At 33.2% G+C, this 15923-nt stretch overlaps 1 protein-coding gene across 2 annotated transcripts in view; it reads right to left on the bottom strand.

Annotated features, from left to right (window-relative positions):
- The window catches only part of stumps (DBB domain-containing protein stumps), a 62194-nt gene that overhangs the window by 30766 nt on the left and 15505 nt on the right, over nt 1-15923 (bottom strand). For both annotated transcript variants that reach the window (XM_072542484.1, XM_072542485.1), the window contains exon 2: nt 7359-7467. In XM_072542484.1, the coding sequence (XP_072398585.1) occupies nt 7359-7368 (10 nt within the window). In that variant the 5' untranslated portion in view covers nt 7369-7467. The remainder of the gene's footprint in view (nt 1-7358; nt 7468-15923) is intronic.

Here is a 15923-nt window from a genome sequence, read left to right as displayed (position 1 = left end):
AGAGACTCTCAATCTTGTAGAAGAAAGACGAAAACTTAGACACGGCACATCAAATTCAACATTTTGCAACGGAACAAAAAGAAATAGAGATATGCACCATAAATACAATAAAACATTTGTGCAGAAGGGACAAAAATAATTATATTAAAAACATATGTGTACAACTAGACCAACATGCAGACTGCCAAGAATCTAGAGAACTTTTTTCAAAAGTCAGGTGTCTAGCGAGACACAGAATATCAAAGATACTTAATAGTGGAAATACAATAACAAACCCAGACGGTATCGCAGAGATGTGATTCTTAATATTCGTCAAATTATCGGAATATCTCGGTAGTTTACCATAGAAACATATGTCTGCTCTGTTGACTATTCCAAGGCCTCCGATACCGAAAATGGGATAAAATGTGGCATATACTTAGAGAAATGGGTACGCCAGAACATCTAATCCATTTATTAAAAAAACTATATGTAAATAATACTGCTAATGTAAGAGTTATTAATTTGGTTTCAAAAAACTTCAAATTAAAATCTGGATTTCTGCAAGAATGCATAATATCCCCTATTCTATTCAATATATATAGTGAACATATTATGTGTTAAGTTTTTGAGGAATGGCAAAGTGGAGCAACGATAGAAGAAAGAAAAACCAAAAACCTACGTTATGTGATGACACTGTTATATTGGCGTCATCACCAGAAGAACTGGAACAAATTATGAATAGGCTAGGCACGGTGAGTAGCCTAGTAGCCAAGCAGAGATAAAAACATCGCAGGTTACGAAGTGGTTTGGCAATTTAATTACTTATGCTCCGTTATTACTAACAGTGGAGGATGCGAAGATGAGATTCGTCGACGCATCACAATGGCCAGATCGGCAACAGCCAAACTTACAAAAATTTGGAAGAATACTGACATCATAAAAAACACAAAACTACGTCTTTTTCGAGCATTGATAGTTCCTATCGCCATCTATGCTTCAGAAACTTAAACAATAAAAAAACCCATTCAAAGCGTATATTGGCATTTGAAATGTGGATTTACCGTAGAATGTTGCGCATATCATGGACTGCCCATCGTACAAATAACTCAATTCTAGCAGAACTTAACATAAAAACTAGACTCATCACAACTATCAACCAAATTATACTGAGATATTTTAGACATATAACTAGAAGAAGAGAAGGCAAGGTGCGAATGATAGATGAAGGTAACGTAGCGGGTAAAAGATCCAGAGGAAGATCTCCAGTACGATGGTCGGACCAAATAAAGAATATGATTGATTACTCATTCTCCAAAGCAAAACTACACGCGCAGGAGAGAGATAGGACAAGAATAGTTAAACAAATTACATGACGCCACTACATCCTTACGAAGGAGAAAAGATAGAGGAGGAGGAGGTACAGTATAAGGTATCTCCGAATGGTCAAAAATCCAAGCTATGAGAGATTCAAGATTCAGGTAATCATAGTTATTACCTAGATCAAATTTTAGGTAATAACTAATCTGGTTATCATAAATATTTTGCAGGTAAATTTAAAACAAAAATATGTTTCAAAAATCTAAATCTTTTCATAATCTTGTAAATAACATGGAACTGTCTTTAATGTTGAGCAAAAAAAGGTAAAACTGCTAGAAAAACAAACATTTCTGCGTAAAACGTGTAGTGCACATAATTATATGAAAGGTTTTACTTAAAAACTTCCTATAAATACTGTCAAAAAGGATTATAAAATAAATATTTTTAATTCAATTTCGAAATAAAAAAATGTGTTAATGTGTTTTATGCAGATTTATATCGATGTTTACTTATAGGCTATAGCACCGATTTTTTTTAAACCACGCTGATTTTTGCAAAATTTTGTTCTTATATAATGCTTATTGCTTATTTTGATCTTTCTGTCATTATTAAAATCCGCTCCTTAGGTATTAATAACAAAGACAATAAAAGTATTTTCTATTGACTGTAGAAAATGTGTTTTTATAAAAGACATAAGATTACTTTTTATTGCAATGCTCCATTTTCTGGATATGTAAGTATATAAATAAGCCTAATATCCGATATTATTGCAACGTATAACTAATTGCGGCAGATTAGCATTCAACATAAAAATCGCCACTTTATAATTGAAAATAATTTGTAAATGAGTAACCACAACAACGAAGATGCCATATTGATGACAAGAGTTAAATTGGTATACATCGAGTACATGGTTCGGATACTTATAGATCTATAAAAACAATACTTGGAAGCAATCACATTAGAATGAAACGATAAAGGAGTCACACGAGTGAAGATGCATTCCACGATTGATTTGGTATAGATGATTCAGTATCGATTATGTAATAATATTTGAATACTTTTTGAACCCTAATATGAATATTCATTGCTTATTATTTTAGAACCAAGGACAATTATTGTCGCTTTAATCTTTTGTAGAATGTACCAGAATATCAATCAATGAAAATTTAAATACTTTAATACTTAAACTTCATCTTCTAGTTGTACAGCTAAAGAAAGCCTATGAAAGAGTCCGGCTGAATAAAATATGGAAAGCGATGGAAAATCCAACATAAATATAGAACTAGTATAAGCGGCTAAAACAGTCTACCACTAACAGGGAAATGACAATTTACAAGATTAAATTATAGAACCAATTTTAACGTACGAATCTAAATGTTGGCAAATGACGATGAAAGAAAAAAAACTGAAAGTGGTGGAAATGAACTATCTAAGAAGAGCCTGTCGGATATCTAGACTTAATCACATCCCAAATAAATAAATAAGAAGAAGATTAATCTAATTTTGTGACGGAATTGTTGAATAATCTCTGATTGTATGTTCTTAGTAAGGTTCCTGCTGTGAAGAGCGGCAACGTTGTCAAGAAAATTCTCATTTAGTTTGCATGGCCCTATCCTTCGTAGACTGCATCGTATGTCTGAAATATGCTATAGACGAATACGAAAAATGGGAGTTAGAAGGAGATTAAAACCAAAAACAGAGTATAGCGTATACAAGTACAACTTCTTCTTCAAGTGCCATCTTCGTTCCGAAGGTTGGCGATCATCAGGGCTATACGTATTTTCGAAACTGCTGACCGAAACAATTTGTTGCTGCTACAGCTATACCATTCCCGTAGATTCTTTAGCCAGGAGTTTCGTCTCCTTCCTATGGACCTTTTTCCTGCTATTTTCCCTTGCATAATTATTCGAAGCAGTTCATATCTTTCGCCTCTTGTAATGTGTCCCAAGTATTGCAGTTTTCGTTTTTTGATCGTAAATATGACTTCCTTTTCTTTATTCATTCTTCTCAAGACCTCGACATTTGTGACTCTCTCGGTCCATGATATTCTCAGGATTCTGCGATACATCCACAATTCAAATGCCTCTAATTTTTTGGTATCAATCTTTTTCAACGTCCATGACTCCATTCCGTAGAACAGCACAGAAAGTACGTAACATCTCATCAGGCGAAGTTTCATTTCAAGGCTCAAATCTCTTCCGCAGAACACTCTCTTCATTTTAGTGAATATGGATCTGGCTTTTTCTATTCTTATTTTGATTTCTGCTGAGCTATCGTTGTCTTCATTTATAAAAGTGCCTAAATATTTGTATTTGCTAACTCGATCGATAATTTCATTGTGTAAATATAAATTTTGGACATTTTGTGTTGATTTCGATATTACCATAAATTTAGTTTTCTTTATGTTCAAAGATAGTCCATATTCTTCGCTGCAGTCTGCTATCTTATTCACCAATGTCTGTAGCTCTTCAAGTGTTTCTGCGATCAGAACGGTGTCGCCGGCAAATTTATTTATTTAACACCATTTATTTTAATACCTACGGATTGCTCAGAGAGTGTTCTATTCATTACGTCTTCGGAATAGAGATTAAACAGGATTGGTGACAGTATACACCCTTGTCTCACACCTCGCTTTATTTCAATTTCTTCAGTGGTATTATTCTCTACTCTCACTACTGCTTTCTGATTGTAGTACATATTTGCTATTAGTCGGATGTCTCGTTTATCTAAATTCTTTTCTGTCAGGAGTCTGATTAGGTGATCATGCCGCACTTTATCAAAGGCCTTGTTTTAATCTATGAAACACATGAATACATCTTGATTTATGTCAAGACATCTTTGAGACATAACGTTCAGTGCAAACAACGCCTCTCTTGTTTCAAATCCATTTCGGAATCCAAACTGGGTATTATTGATGTCCATTTCCAGTTTTCTGTGTACTCTAGAGTGTATAATTTTCAGAAATATTTTCAGTACATGGCTCATCAGACTGATTGTACGGTAATCACTGCATTGTTTGGCATTTATCTTTTTTGGTATAGTAACAAAGGTGGATAAAAGTCATTCTTGTGGTATTTTTCCTGATGTATAAATGCTATTGAAAAGTTTAACTAAAATGTGAATAGAGTCTTTTTCTATTAGTTTAAGGATTTCCGTTGGTATTTCATCTGGACCTGGGGCTTTACCATTTTTCATTATTTTTAGTGCGTACATTACTTCTTCTTCCGTTATTTCTGGACCTTCGTCTTCTTGTATGTTACTTAGCTCAGATTGTTGTCTATCATCTGCAAAGAGTTCTTCAATATAGTTTTTCCATGTCTTCAACTGTTCTTCTAGTTCTGTTATTATGTTTCCGTTGACATTATACAGGGTATTTGGCTGCTTACGTTTTTGTGTACCTGCAAGTTCTTTCACTTTTTTTTCACTTTTTTTTCACTTTTTTTATGTACATTAAAAATATCATGTTTACAAGTACAACAACATTTTGTAATACCTCTGGGAGAAATATTTAAGAAAGAAAACCAATAGCACTATCGAAAGGAGTAAAATGGGATAAAATGTAACAAAGAAAATAAAACCAGAATATATAGTACCATTGTTAAAAACATAATCACATAAAGCTGAGAAGTGTGGCTTGGAAGTAAAAATATATAAAAATACTACACAAACAACACAAATGGATTTCTGGGAAAGATTAGATGAAATTAAACTGATAAAATAAAAGACAAACAGTTAATTTGTTTGGCCGTTTGAAAGAAAAAAAAATACAGAAACATGCCTAGAATTATAGATCAATATTGACATATAAGAAAATTTTTCTTCGGGTAAACCATTGTTTTTGAAGCATTCATCCTTTTTAATATTTTGATTTAACAAAGACAAGAAATTGAAAAACTCTCAATTTATTAATTGAAACAGATTGCATTGCAAATTTTTCCTAACTAGAATATACTAGGATTTGGTTAGCTAAACGAGAAGATTTTCCTCACAATTTATACACACACACACACACTCACCAACAAGATTGTTTTAATGTATTGATTGGCTATGGTGGAGTATTTCTTCACTGAAAAAAGTCAATTTTTTACTCATGTCTTAAAGTTATGGTCTATGCGTCGTCTATTTTTAAAGAAATTTTATTATATTTGATGCGGTAAACAATAAAAATCAGTCTTATTGCCAAGCAGCTCGTCGCCAACATTTTATTTGCAAATCATGTTTAGTACTTCCTGTATACAATGCACATCTTCCTCGTTATATTCATTCACTATATTCTTTAATAAATCAAAATGCCCGGCATAGTAAATAAACGCAATTACCCACGTACCCTATCTGATAGTAAGCTTCGAGCATTGAAAAATTATCGACAATATCCGTTAATTTCGATATAAGGCACATATGTTATTTGTTAGAATAAAAGTTCTGTCTTTTCGACTATCTCACAGACAAATTAGGTATATTGGTATAGTATATTTTAAGTTAATAGCAAAGTCTCTTGAAGCACCGTCGAAGTCGAGCAAAAATGTTATAATTTAAAAAAAAATTTACAATCCAGATGAATATACCGACGACAGTGACTTGAGTATAGATCTAATTTTTGATTTGCGTTGCACAAACCTACGCCGATGACGTCGTTATACTGGTTGAGGGCTCTTCCCGGGAACGGTGCACGAGGTCGCTCAGGTGAGTCTCGGGCTCGTTGTTACGAGGTAAAGCTTTATCGGTTTCCCAGTTAGTGAAGTACCTAGGAGCGATTCTAGATTCTAAACTTTCATGGAAGGAATATCTCGACATCAAGGTAAGCTTTTTATTCGTGCAGAAGAGCTTTTGGAGCCAAACGGGGTCTGCAGCCGAAAATTCTACATTGGATGTACCAATCCATAATAAAGCTTTTACTGAAGTATGCGGCCAATGTGTGGTGGTCTCAGGCTAGAATGGCTTCAGCTAAGGCTCAGTTGACTCCTCTCCAGCAGTTGGCATGCGTTGGCATCTCAGCAGCCATGATAACCATTGCCACAGCGATCTTGAGTCTCAGTTGGGCTTATTTCCTCTATATCTCATTGTAGAACACGAAGCCATGGTGGTAGCTATCGTCTTAACTGCTCTGGATACTGGTTGGGAATGAATGGGTGGATGGGTCATTATGACATTTGGAGACAGGCTCTCTATTGTTGTCCAGTGCTCTCTATGGCACAGAAGAGCACGGCTCCCAATTTATGTTCTCATCCTCCTTCTTGGTTTAATTACCTGACCGCGATGAGTGGATGGAACGAAAACCTGCACTGATCCGTCAAAGCGGGCTCATCTAGTTCACGGATGGGTCCAGAACGGACGAACGGACATGTGCTGGAGTATAATTATAGTTTATTCTTATCATTTTTCTTCTTTGTCATTGTAACGTTGGTTCAGGATAAAATTGATATTTATTAGTGTTACTTACTTTTCTTTTTTCTTTTCTTCCGCTATTTTAAAGCACTCTTCATCGACCTTGGTCTTTTCTGTGTTTTTTTTTTCGTTCTTTTGTAGAATGATTTTATTATTTGCCAAGTTATCACATATCGTTTATACTTGCCATATTTGTTAAATGACTAGTTTATCTCCGTTTTCTTGATATATTAGCTATTTTTAAGCCTCTATGAGAGACACCATGTGGACACCATTGATAATTATTGTTAACTAATAATTGTTATTAATTAAATCGAACTGGAGAATTTTTCACCAATTTTATTTTGTATTAATATTATTCCCTGTCTTAAAACCCAATCGTCATTAATTGATCACTATATTTGTTGTAGGTATAAGTGCTTAAATAATTTCTTAAAATTGAACGATACACATATCCGCCAGCTCACCCTGTACGTGATTTCCAACTCATATTTATATTCGAAATAATATTCTCGGTAAAATATTAAAAACGTTTCCAAGCGTCAGTGTGCCGCTCGTAAATTATAAATAAAATTGATATTTCTCCGGGCTGTACCATCCCCACGGGGTTATCAACAACGCTTCAACGCCAGCGTTTCAAATAAAAAAATATAAATACGATGAATACTCACCAAAGTCCATTGTTGCGTAGTTGACGTTGGGACGTCGCTTTATTATGTTTATCAGACCTGACTAGAAAGAGTCATTTGAGCTTCCTTCTTTCCTTGACGGATACTGGAGCTGAAACAACAATAGAATTTTTGATTAGAATATTAAGTAGGTAGCTGATATAAACGTATAAATGCTAATAGGTGCCGGATGGGTACACTTTGACTGACGATACAGGGTCGTATACAACTAACCTCTCATACAACCAATAGTATATTTCTTTAGTATTGTATTCATGTAAGCAACAGCCCTAATCTATTAGATCAAAAGCAAAAAACTTGTAAAAACCACTAATTTTGGCGTTAATATCGTAAACTTAAGAAGGCAGGTGCGTTATCTTGATGGAAAGGCACTTTTTTCTTTACAAAATAGAATTACTGCTTCATTTCTTGTCTTGTTATTGGTTTTCATATGTAAATATGTAGGTAAGTGCTTTTTTCTTTTATTTTTACTTACTGTCAAATATGTGAAAATGTGTAGTCAGTGTCAAAAACCACTGTAAATATTTTTTATTTACATCTAATTCATATACACACTTTTTACTTTTGTATAAAACTAGTTCGCGTTGACAGTAGTGCACGTGCATGCCATAGCAAAAAGAAATCAGCGTTTTCAAAGTTATTAATATTCAATTTTAAATAAACTAAAGGTAGCAAACTGTACAACCAGTACTGTATTTATAACATTTGTTGTTAATTTAGAAAAGGATTTCGATAGGGTTCCTCGAATTTGAATAAAAATGATACCGAGAAATATACAAAAATTTCTAGTGAAAATAAAAAGCCAATATGAGAATAGCGTTTTGTCTTATTTAACATCATTTCATAAACAATATTCTGGTCAGTCTTGAAAGAAATACAAGAAGGCATAAAAACAAACGGAGTAAATATAAATATCTGACCCATTTCGTAATTTCTTTAATGTTTCTCGTTTGATCTTCTTTGAAAAGATGTAAAAGTTCAAATGCATTTAGTTCAGCCTCGTCATATTATTTTGTCACTTTGTTTTCATTTTTATTTTACAAGTTCTATATTTTATCCATCGTTATACATATTGGTTGTGGTCGAAAACGTCAACATTCTGGAATTAACTCTACTTAGTGTAAATTTATCAATTTAAACAAAAACATACGAGCTGCTAAGTAATATAAAAGCAAGCACTGTAGTCGATTACAATATTTATGGCTTATTTTTAAAAACGGTCTTTTATAGTTGGAATTTGTATATCTCTAGGGATATTTACGTCAGAAACATACCATGGTGCATCGCAGATGTTTAACACGCTTCAAAGAAATGCCCCTTTCATCTTCAGGTTCGGATTCCTATTAAAAGGATTTATTAGACAAGAAGAGATTTTTTAAATGTGTAAAAAACTAGTTTCAGTTTCAATAAGTGACAAATGAGTTATTTTTTGCCAAAAGTTTAAGATTTTTCTCCAACGAATTTGTTTATTAAAAATAATTACATTAAGCTTAGAAATAAAAAAAGATTTACACATAATACAGTTGAGGGATGAGATGGTACCAAAATGGACGAGTTCTGTACTCAATATCATCAGTTTTTCCTCATAAATTGCTAACAAAATTCAATCATGATCTATTATTACAGTATTCTTTATTTAATGAATATAAGATATGGTATAAATGATGTATGATAATAATCAAACGAACTACTTTCAAAATCTTATGAAGAAGGAACCTCTAAAACACTGACATAAAATTTTAAAATCTTGAACCAATGGTATTGAACCTTTCGATACGGCTGGAATTCAAAATATCGTAATCTAAAATTGAACTTACCGCAATATCGATTCAAAACTTATTTTTAGACACGTTTACTGCGAAATGTTTTCAGTTTTTTTATTTCGTTTGTTTAAAAACATATAACCGCCTATTAACATCGTCTTGAGGCAACTATTTTTAGCTGAAGTCCCTAAAGTTGCAACGCGTAGTGGATTATGTTACCTCAGGATAATGTGTACTCGAACAAGTACCAAATACGCATGATAATACGCTTGGACAGAAAACACGAAAAATTGAATTTTTTTGCTAATATCCGTAAACATTTTTGTTGTGCAAGTAATAAAAAGAAATATCTGTTTTACTTTTATGAGGGAATGAATGTTCTTCCAAAGTTTTCGTAAATTACAAAAGAAGAACCTGGTAGTTAGTAGTTTTCTTTTTGCCGATCTCCACACTTGACTGTTTCCCAAAAATAATCCAAAGCTTTTGCAATAATTAGTCATACAAATTATGATTTAAATCACTTTTAATTCTGTTAACGCTGTCTAATTTTAGGTGTGAAGAATTTCTCCTTCAGAAATGATTCATCGAAAAATTCTGACACTGAAGGAGCAGTAGATAACGACGCCTTTATGTCTATCCTGAAATAATTAGTATAAACCATGAAACGGCTCGTGAGATTTAGGTATGTTGCCAACAAGAAAAAGTCCATTGACCAAGAAATTATTTTAAAATATGTATTTTCTTTGGTGTCTTTGGTTTATTATTAGATAAGAGATCGTTTGGAAGACCATCTTATATATTTTTTTAAACTGCAGGGTAATCATGGACTTAATAAAATATATATTTTTTTATTATAAATAATAAATTAACAATCAGAATAAAAACATAATATATTGTAATTTCCAGGTATTTTATTTCCATTACTTGTTCAATACTGATGACATCAGTTTCTATTTTACATCTGGTTGGTTCTTTGCTGACTATTATTGTTTTAGTTTTCTAAGATGAGATTGTCCTATTAAATTTTTTGCACATGTTAAATCTGTGGACCAGTCTTTGCAGACTATCTTCATCTTGGGCTATCAATATTGCGTCGTCTGCGTCTCAATGTGAATCCTCTTGTATTATTCCGCTGCCTATTTCTATAGGTTCTGTAAGTTGTCCATCTATTCCGACTTCCATTTTGTTGTTTTGGTTTTCAATAGTTTTTCTAATATTTAAGCTTAACGATGAGTCTTAAAATAAACAGAGATAAAACGAGAATCATGATAATTGACAGAGCTAACAACAATCAAAATCATCTGGTCATGATAAACAATATCGCTGTTGTAGATAAATTTGTGTATGTGGGCTCATTAATAACCAACAAAGGAGGCTGTACTGAAGAAATAAAGCGGCGGTCAGCAATCGCAAAAAGCGCTATGGCAAAATTAACAAAAATTTGGAAAAGCCATGAAATAACTACCGATACAAAAATGAGACTAGTAAGAAGTCTAGTTTTTCCAGTTTTTACTTATGCATCGGAATGCTGGACCCTTACTGAGAAAGACAAAAAGAACATAGATGCATTTGAGATGTACTGCTGGAGACGAATGCTGAGAATACCATGGGTGACCCGAAGAATAAATGAATCCATACTGGACCAGCTAAACATAAAGAAAAGACTAAGAACACAAATATCAGAACAAATAATAAGCTATTTTGGACATGTGCTTCGAAGAAATGGTCTTGAAAAACTTACCATTCAGGGAAAAGTACAAGGCAAAAGAAATAGAGGTAGATCTCTCACATGATACACGGACCATATTGTTGCTACCATTGGCGCTCCATTGTCAGAATGTGTTAGAATGGCAGAAGATAGAAAAACGTGGAGGAACATTGGGAAATTTAGCTAATAGCTTCATGGTATCACGATACCTGCATCAGGTTAACGACTAAGAAGAAGAAGAAGGGATTTTCTCTATTATACAGAAGATGGATTACATCTTTGAGTCTTACTTAGTCAAACGCTTTATTTGGGCCAGCAAGGCAAAGACATGCTGGCTATTATACTTTAGTGATTTCTCAGTTATTTGCTTTATAACGATATTGCATCTGTACGCAATCTTCCACTACGAAAACCCTGTTGTTCATCCGCTTAACTTATCTGCTGATTTATTAGCACTGAAAAATTTAGTTGTAAGTTTTAGCGTAGTATTTGACAAGTTTATACCTCTGTAGTTTTCTAGCTGTTTTTTATCTCCTTCGCATCATTCTCCATTCTTGCGGTATTTTATTTTATAACTTTTATAATTTTATTAATTAATGTTGCTAATTGTTCTTTCATTGCTACTGCACAATATTTCAGTAATTCGTTTGGTACACCGTCTTTACCTGCTGCTTTTCTGTTCTACAGATTGTCAAGTATTTTCCGAACTTCCTGTACATTTATATTAAGTTCTTCATTTGTGGTAATTTCTGGTGTTACCGGTTCTAGCGTCGTTTGTTCTTCCTCTGCATCGGGCTTTTTTAGGTAGTCAATCCACGTATCCATTTCTATGTGTTTTGGTTCTATTGCAGACCGTAAAAATTATGTTCCATTTCTTTCGAAAAACGTTAACAGTGATCATTTTTTATTAGTCTCACAAGTGCATGTGTTTCGTTTCTAATTGTCTTGTAATTATGGTATGACTCTTGTGTTTTGGTTCACATCTATTCCAGGCAAGTTTTTCTTTTCTTTACATTTTTCCTTAAAGCACGTGGTGTTCGTGTGTATTAAGGTATAAAAAAAAAGTGCTTTTTACAAGCTTAAATTTTTATTTTAAGAAGATCTTTTCGGAATTAAATCATTCCATCATCAGTTAACTAAAAGAGAGAGTAAAAATACCAATATTAAAAAACACAAGTTAAAATTTAAATATATAGAAATAACACGTTGGTTTTTTACTACTTACATAAAAAGTTGTTAAAAACATTGTATGGCCACTTAAAAAACTTTCGAAGGACATCCGTATTAAAATATAATCCTCATGGTATTTATCAAGGTAAATGCAATAGACTTAACTTATTGATTATTAAAAACTGAAAATGGGGGCATCTTAAATGACCCCCTGTAGCTGGTGAGGTTTTTTCGACTTACATTACCTCTGATCTGTTCTGGAGTCTTGGGCTAACTGATATAAAGATGGTATGAAAAATTAGTTAGTACCCATCAATGTCAAGTGGAATGATGTAGTAGGAGCAAAAGTCAGCAAAAGTGTTTTAAGTGGCCATACAATGTTTTTAACAACTTTTTATGTAAGTAGTAAAAAACCAACGTGTTATTTCTATATATTTAAATTTTAACTTGTGTTTTTTAATATTGGTATTTTTACTCTCTCTTTTAGTTAACTGATGATGGAATGATTTAATTCCGAAAAGATCTTCTTAAAATAAAAATTTAAGCTTGTAATAAGCACTTTTTTATACCTTAATACACACGAACACCACGTGCTTTGTATTCAACAGGTATACTAGCCACTCCTGGATATCTCCACTTCATGGTTTGTTCCAGTTTCACTTTTAATTTTTCCTTAACTTCTGTAAAAAACCATGGAGTTTTTCGCCTTGAGAACGATTTATTTGTATTTATATTTCTTTCACCAAGAACTTGCTTGGCCGAGGCCAAGATATTATTAGACTTATTTTTGCCTAGCTTTCTTCGACTTCATTACTTTCTGTGATATATTTGTTTCTGCTTTTTTCTGTTATTCTTTTTTGAAATAGGTATCTTGTGGAGTCATCCTGTAAGCTTTCGACTTTTATCTTTGTGGCGTGTTCTGTTGTTTTCTTATCACATATATGTGTTTTTATACAGATTTTGCACAATATCAATTTATGATCGCTTCCTATTTCTGCTGATGTTAGTGCTCTTACATCCAAGATTTGAGAGGGCTGCAACTCTCTATTCGACATTATTCGACATATTCGTCTATCATAGATCTTTGTTATCTATTGTTTTCAAAAGTGTATTTGTAATGTTCTTTGTGAGGGAAAAAAATTATTATTAATACGTATCTCGTTTATACTGCAGAGGTTCATCAGAAGGTCTTCGTTTTCATTTCTGATATTTTCATTATATCGCTGTTTTATTCCTGGAATCATTGTTAACACGGGTGGAAAAATCACTTACAATGATTATATATACATTATTTGGGGTCTTGTTTATTACAGTGTGAAGGTGTTCATAGAAGTTTTCCCTTATGGTGGTATCTCTGTTGTTCTCTGGTGTATAGATTGCTATCACATTCAGAGGTTTGACATCCAGTTTAACTTTTACACTTACTATTCTTTCAGAAGTATATTTACGTACTTTTACTTGGTGTAAAAATTTTCTGTGTACTGACAGGGTGACTCCTTCTGTGGCTCTGATTTCTTTATTTCCCGCTCTCTTGTGTTTAGAGACTTCAGTTCCAAGTACCAACCCGAAGTATATTTCTCGTTTTCCATAAATTCGTTGTTTTCTTGTTTTTCATAAAACCGTGTTTTCCACCCGCATGCAATTAAAGGTGTCACTTTCCCTCAATATCAATGTGTTCTATGGTTTATATACTCTCGTCCAGCCAAATCCGTTTTATTGCACCTTTAGCAAAAATCCACATAAACGAATAAAGCGTCTTCTTTTTTAAAATAATTATAGTTGTGTATGTCGTAATGTTATACACTATAATGGGCCATTGGCTGTCGACTGTGTAGTGATAATCCAAGACAGTCGCTAATTCGTGAAATAGGTACAGCAGATTTACAATTTTAATAAACAATGTCGAACATAATTTTACAGGCACGTCATAAATCGTAATTATGGTCTTGCATGCATTTGCATAACCACAAAAACACCATCAAATCGTGAATTTCAATATACTACTATCAACTTAACCTCTTGAAGTAGTACGCCATCACTATAACAATTATATTGATTTATTTTTAGCGATATGCAGGCGTGCTCAGCAATTAAAAAAGTCAGCTAGCTATATTTCATGTGGCAGTCAATAAGAGGTGAGAACACTATTCCTCAAACTACACGGATTTAGTATTGTTCGATTGCCGGAAGTTCAAATCCGTCTTGAAACTTTAAATAGCGTTTCCGCTAACCGTTAGACCGTTTTAGATTCTCCTTAGAATCGGTTCGAAAAATCGATTGAACTTTATACAAAAAAAAATTAGTTATACAAAATAATTATACAGTTCTATGATTATTATACAAAACAAAAATTTAGCTTAAAATATTTTAGAATAGCAACTTTTCTCTTCCGATATATTATCATTATTATATATATTATATATTATAATTGCGAGGCAAAACAGACGTTGATAAAGATGTTATTAGAGACACGGGGAATCTAAAAATTGCATTCCACAACATATCTCCTCAAATAAGCAAAATTCGCAGTCGCCCAAAGCCCGTTCTGATGAGGCCTATTAGACCGAAATACGTATAAGTGGATGCGCAGGCGCCCTGTACGTGAAATCAAATCTTAACTGTCTTTTCCTTTTTATTCCTTTTAGAGTTCTGAATTTTTTTAGTGATGAGTTGTATATTCGATTTGGAAATGCATGTTAGCGCAGTTTTGATTAGAGAAGATCTTCGAAGACGATCTTTACACAGAACTGATTAAAGCAGGAGAACTATAAATATCGAGACTGTCTTGTAATAGTTTTGTACAATAATTTAAAATAATAAACATTAATAACAGCATATAATGCAAATGAGCCAGCGTTAAAGATTTAATTTAGAGTTGTAGAATTGTACGTTTCAGTGACAGAGAATATAGACATATTGAAAACTGTTAACATAATGTTTCAAAGAAAACATGGTATACAAATAAGACAAACGATCCACATTATGGTAGATAAAGTGTCCTACATTTGGTCTCACAGAGCAGAAGCATTAAATAAATTTCTGATGGACGTCAACGATAATGAAGAACCAAACAAAATCACCATGAAAAAAGAAAACAACAATTCAGTTCCTTTTTTGTGTGTGCTGCTAATCACAAAAGAATACACAGAATATGCAACCAAAGTTTACAGAAAACCAACCTACAGCAACAGATATTTAAACTACCACTCAAACCACAATGTAAACATTAAAAAATTACTAATCAAATAATTTTATGATGGAGCCCAAAGCACCTGCTCTAATGAAAATGCATTTCAGATAGAAAACAACCTGCTAACAAAGATTAAATTCCATAAGATTAAACAAAGGAAATATCAAAACACCACAAGCAATCCAGAAGGACGTATAAGTACGAACTCATCACTTAATACCCCCCAATAAAATTATTAGACCCTCCGAGATAGCAAACTTATCACCGGCATCCTTTGGAGATAGGTAAACTCATCACCAACATTTTTGCCCCAAGGCGCTGGTTTCTAATGCGAAAGAGTGCCTGTTGGGTGTTACACTTCTTGTTTTTGTGGTAAAATTGCATTTGCTTTTAATACATCCTAACTAGGATTATTCTTTTAAATTATTAAACCTTAGCGGTTTGCAAAAATTTTATGCTCTGTACCTGCCACTGGGTGCAGGTAGGCCGGTGATCAGTTTGCAAATCTCTCCGGGTCTATTTTAAAATCGCTGGTTTAATCGCGGTGATAAGTTTGTATTATATACGAGGGCATTTATGCTAATTGTTGATAAGTTTACGTGTACCCATTCAGAAAGAGCATATACTAGGTCAGATTTAAATATATATATACCCGGTATTTAGGCGTTCCACGCCCTTCCGGTAGGGATCTATGGAGGAGTATCACCTAGCCGCAA

The sequence above is a fragment of the Diabrotica undecimpunctata genome, chromosome 9 (genome assembly GCF_040954645.1).
Source record: "Diabrotica undecimpunctata isolate CICGRU chromosome 9, icDiaUnde3, whole genome shotgun sequence".
Lineage (NCBI taxonomy): Eukaryota > Metazoa > Arthropoda > Insecta > Coleoptera > Chrysomelidae > Diabrotica > Diabrotica undecimpunctata.
The sequence above is the reverse complement of the archived record's forward strand: the minus strand, read 5'-3'. Positions and strand labels throughout refer to the sequence as shown.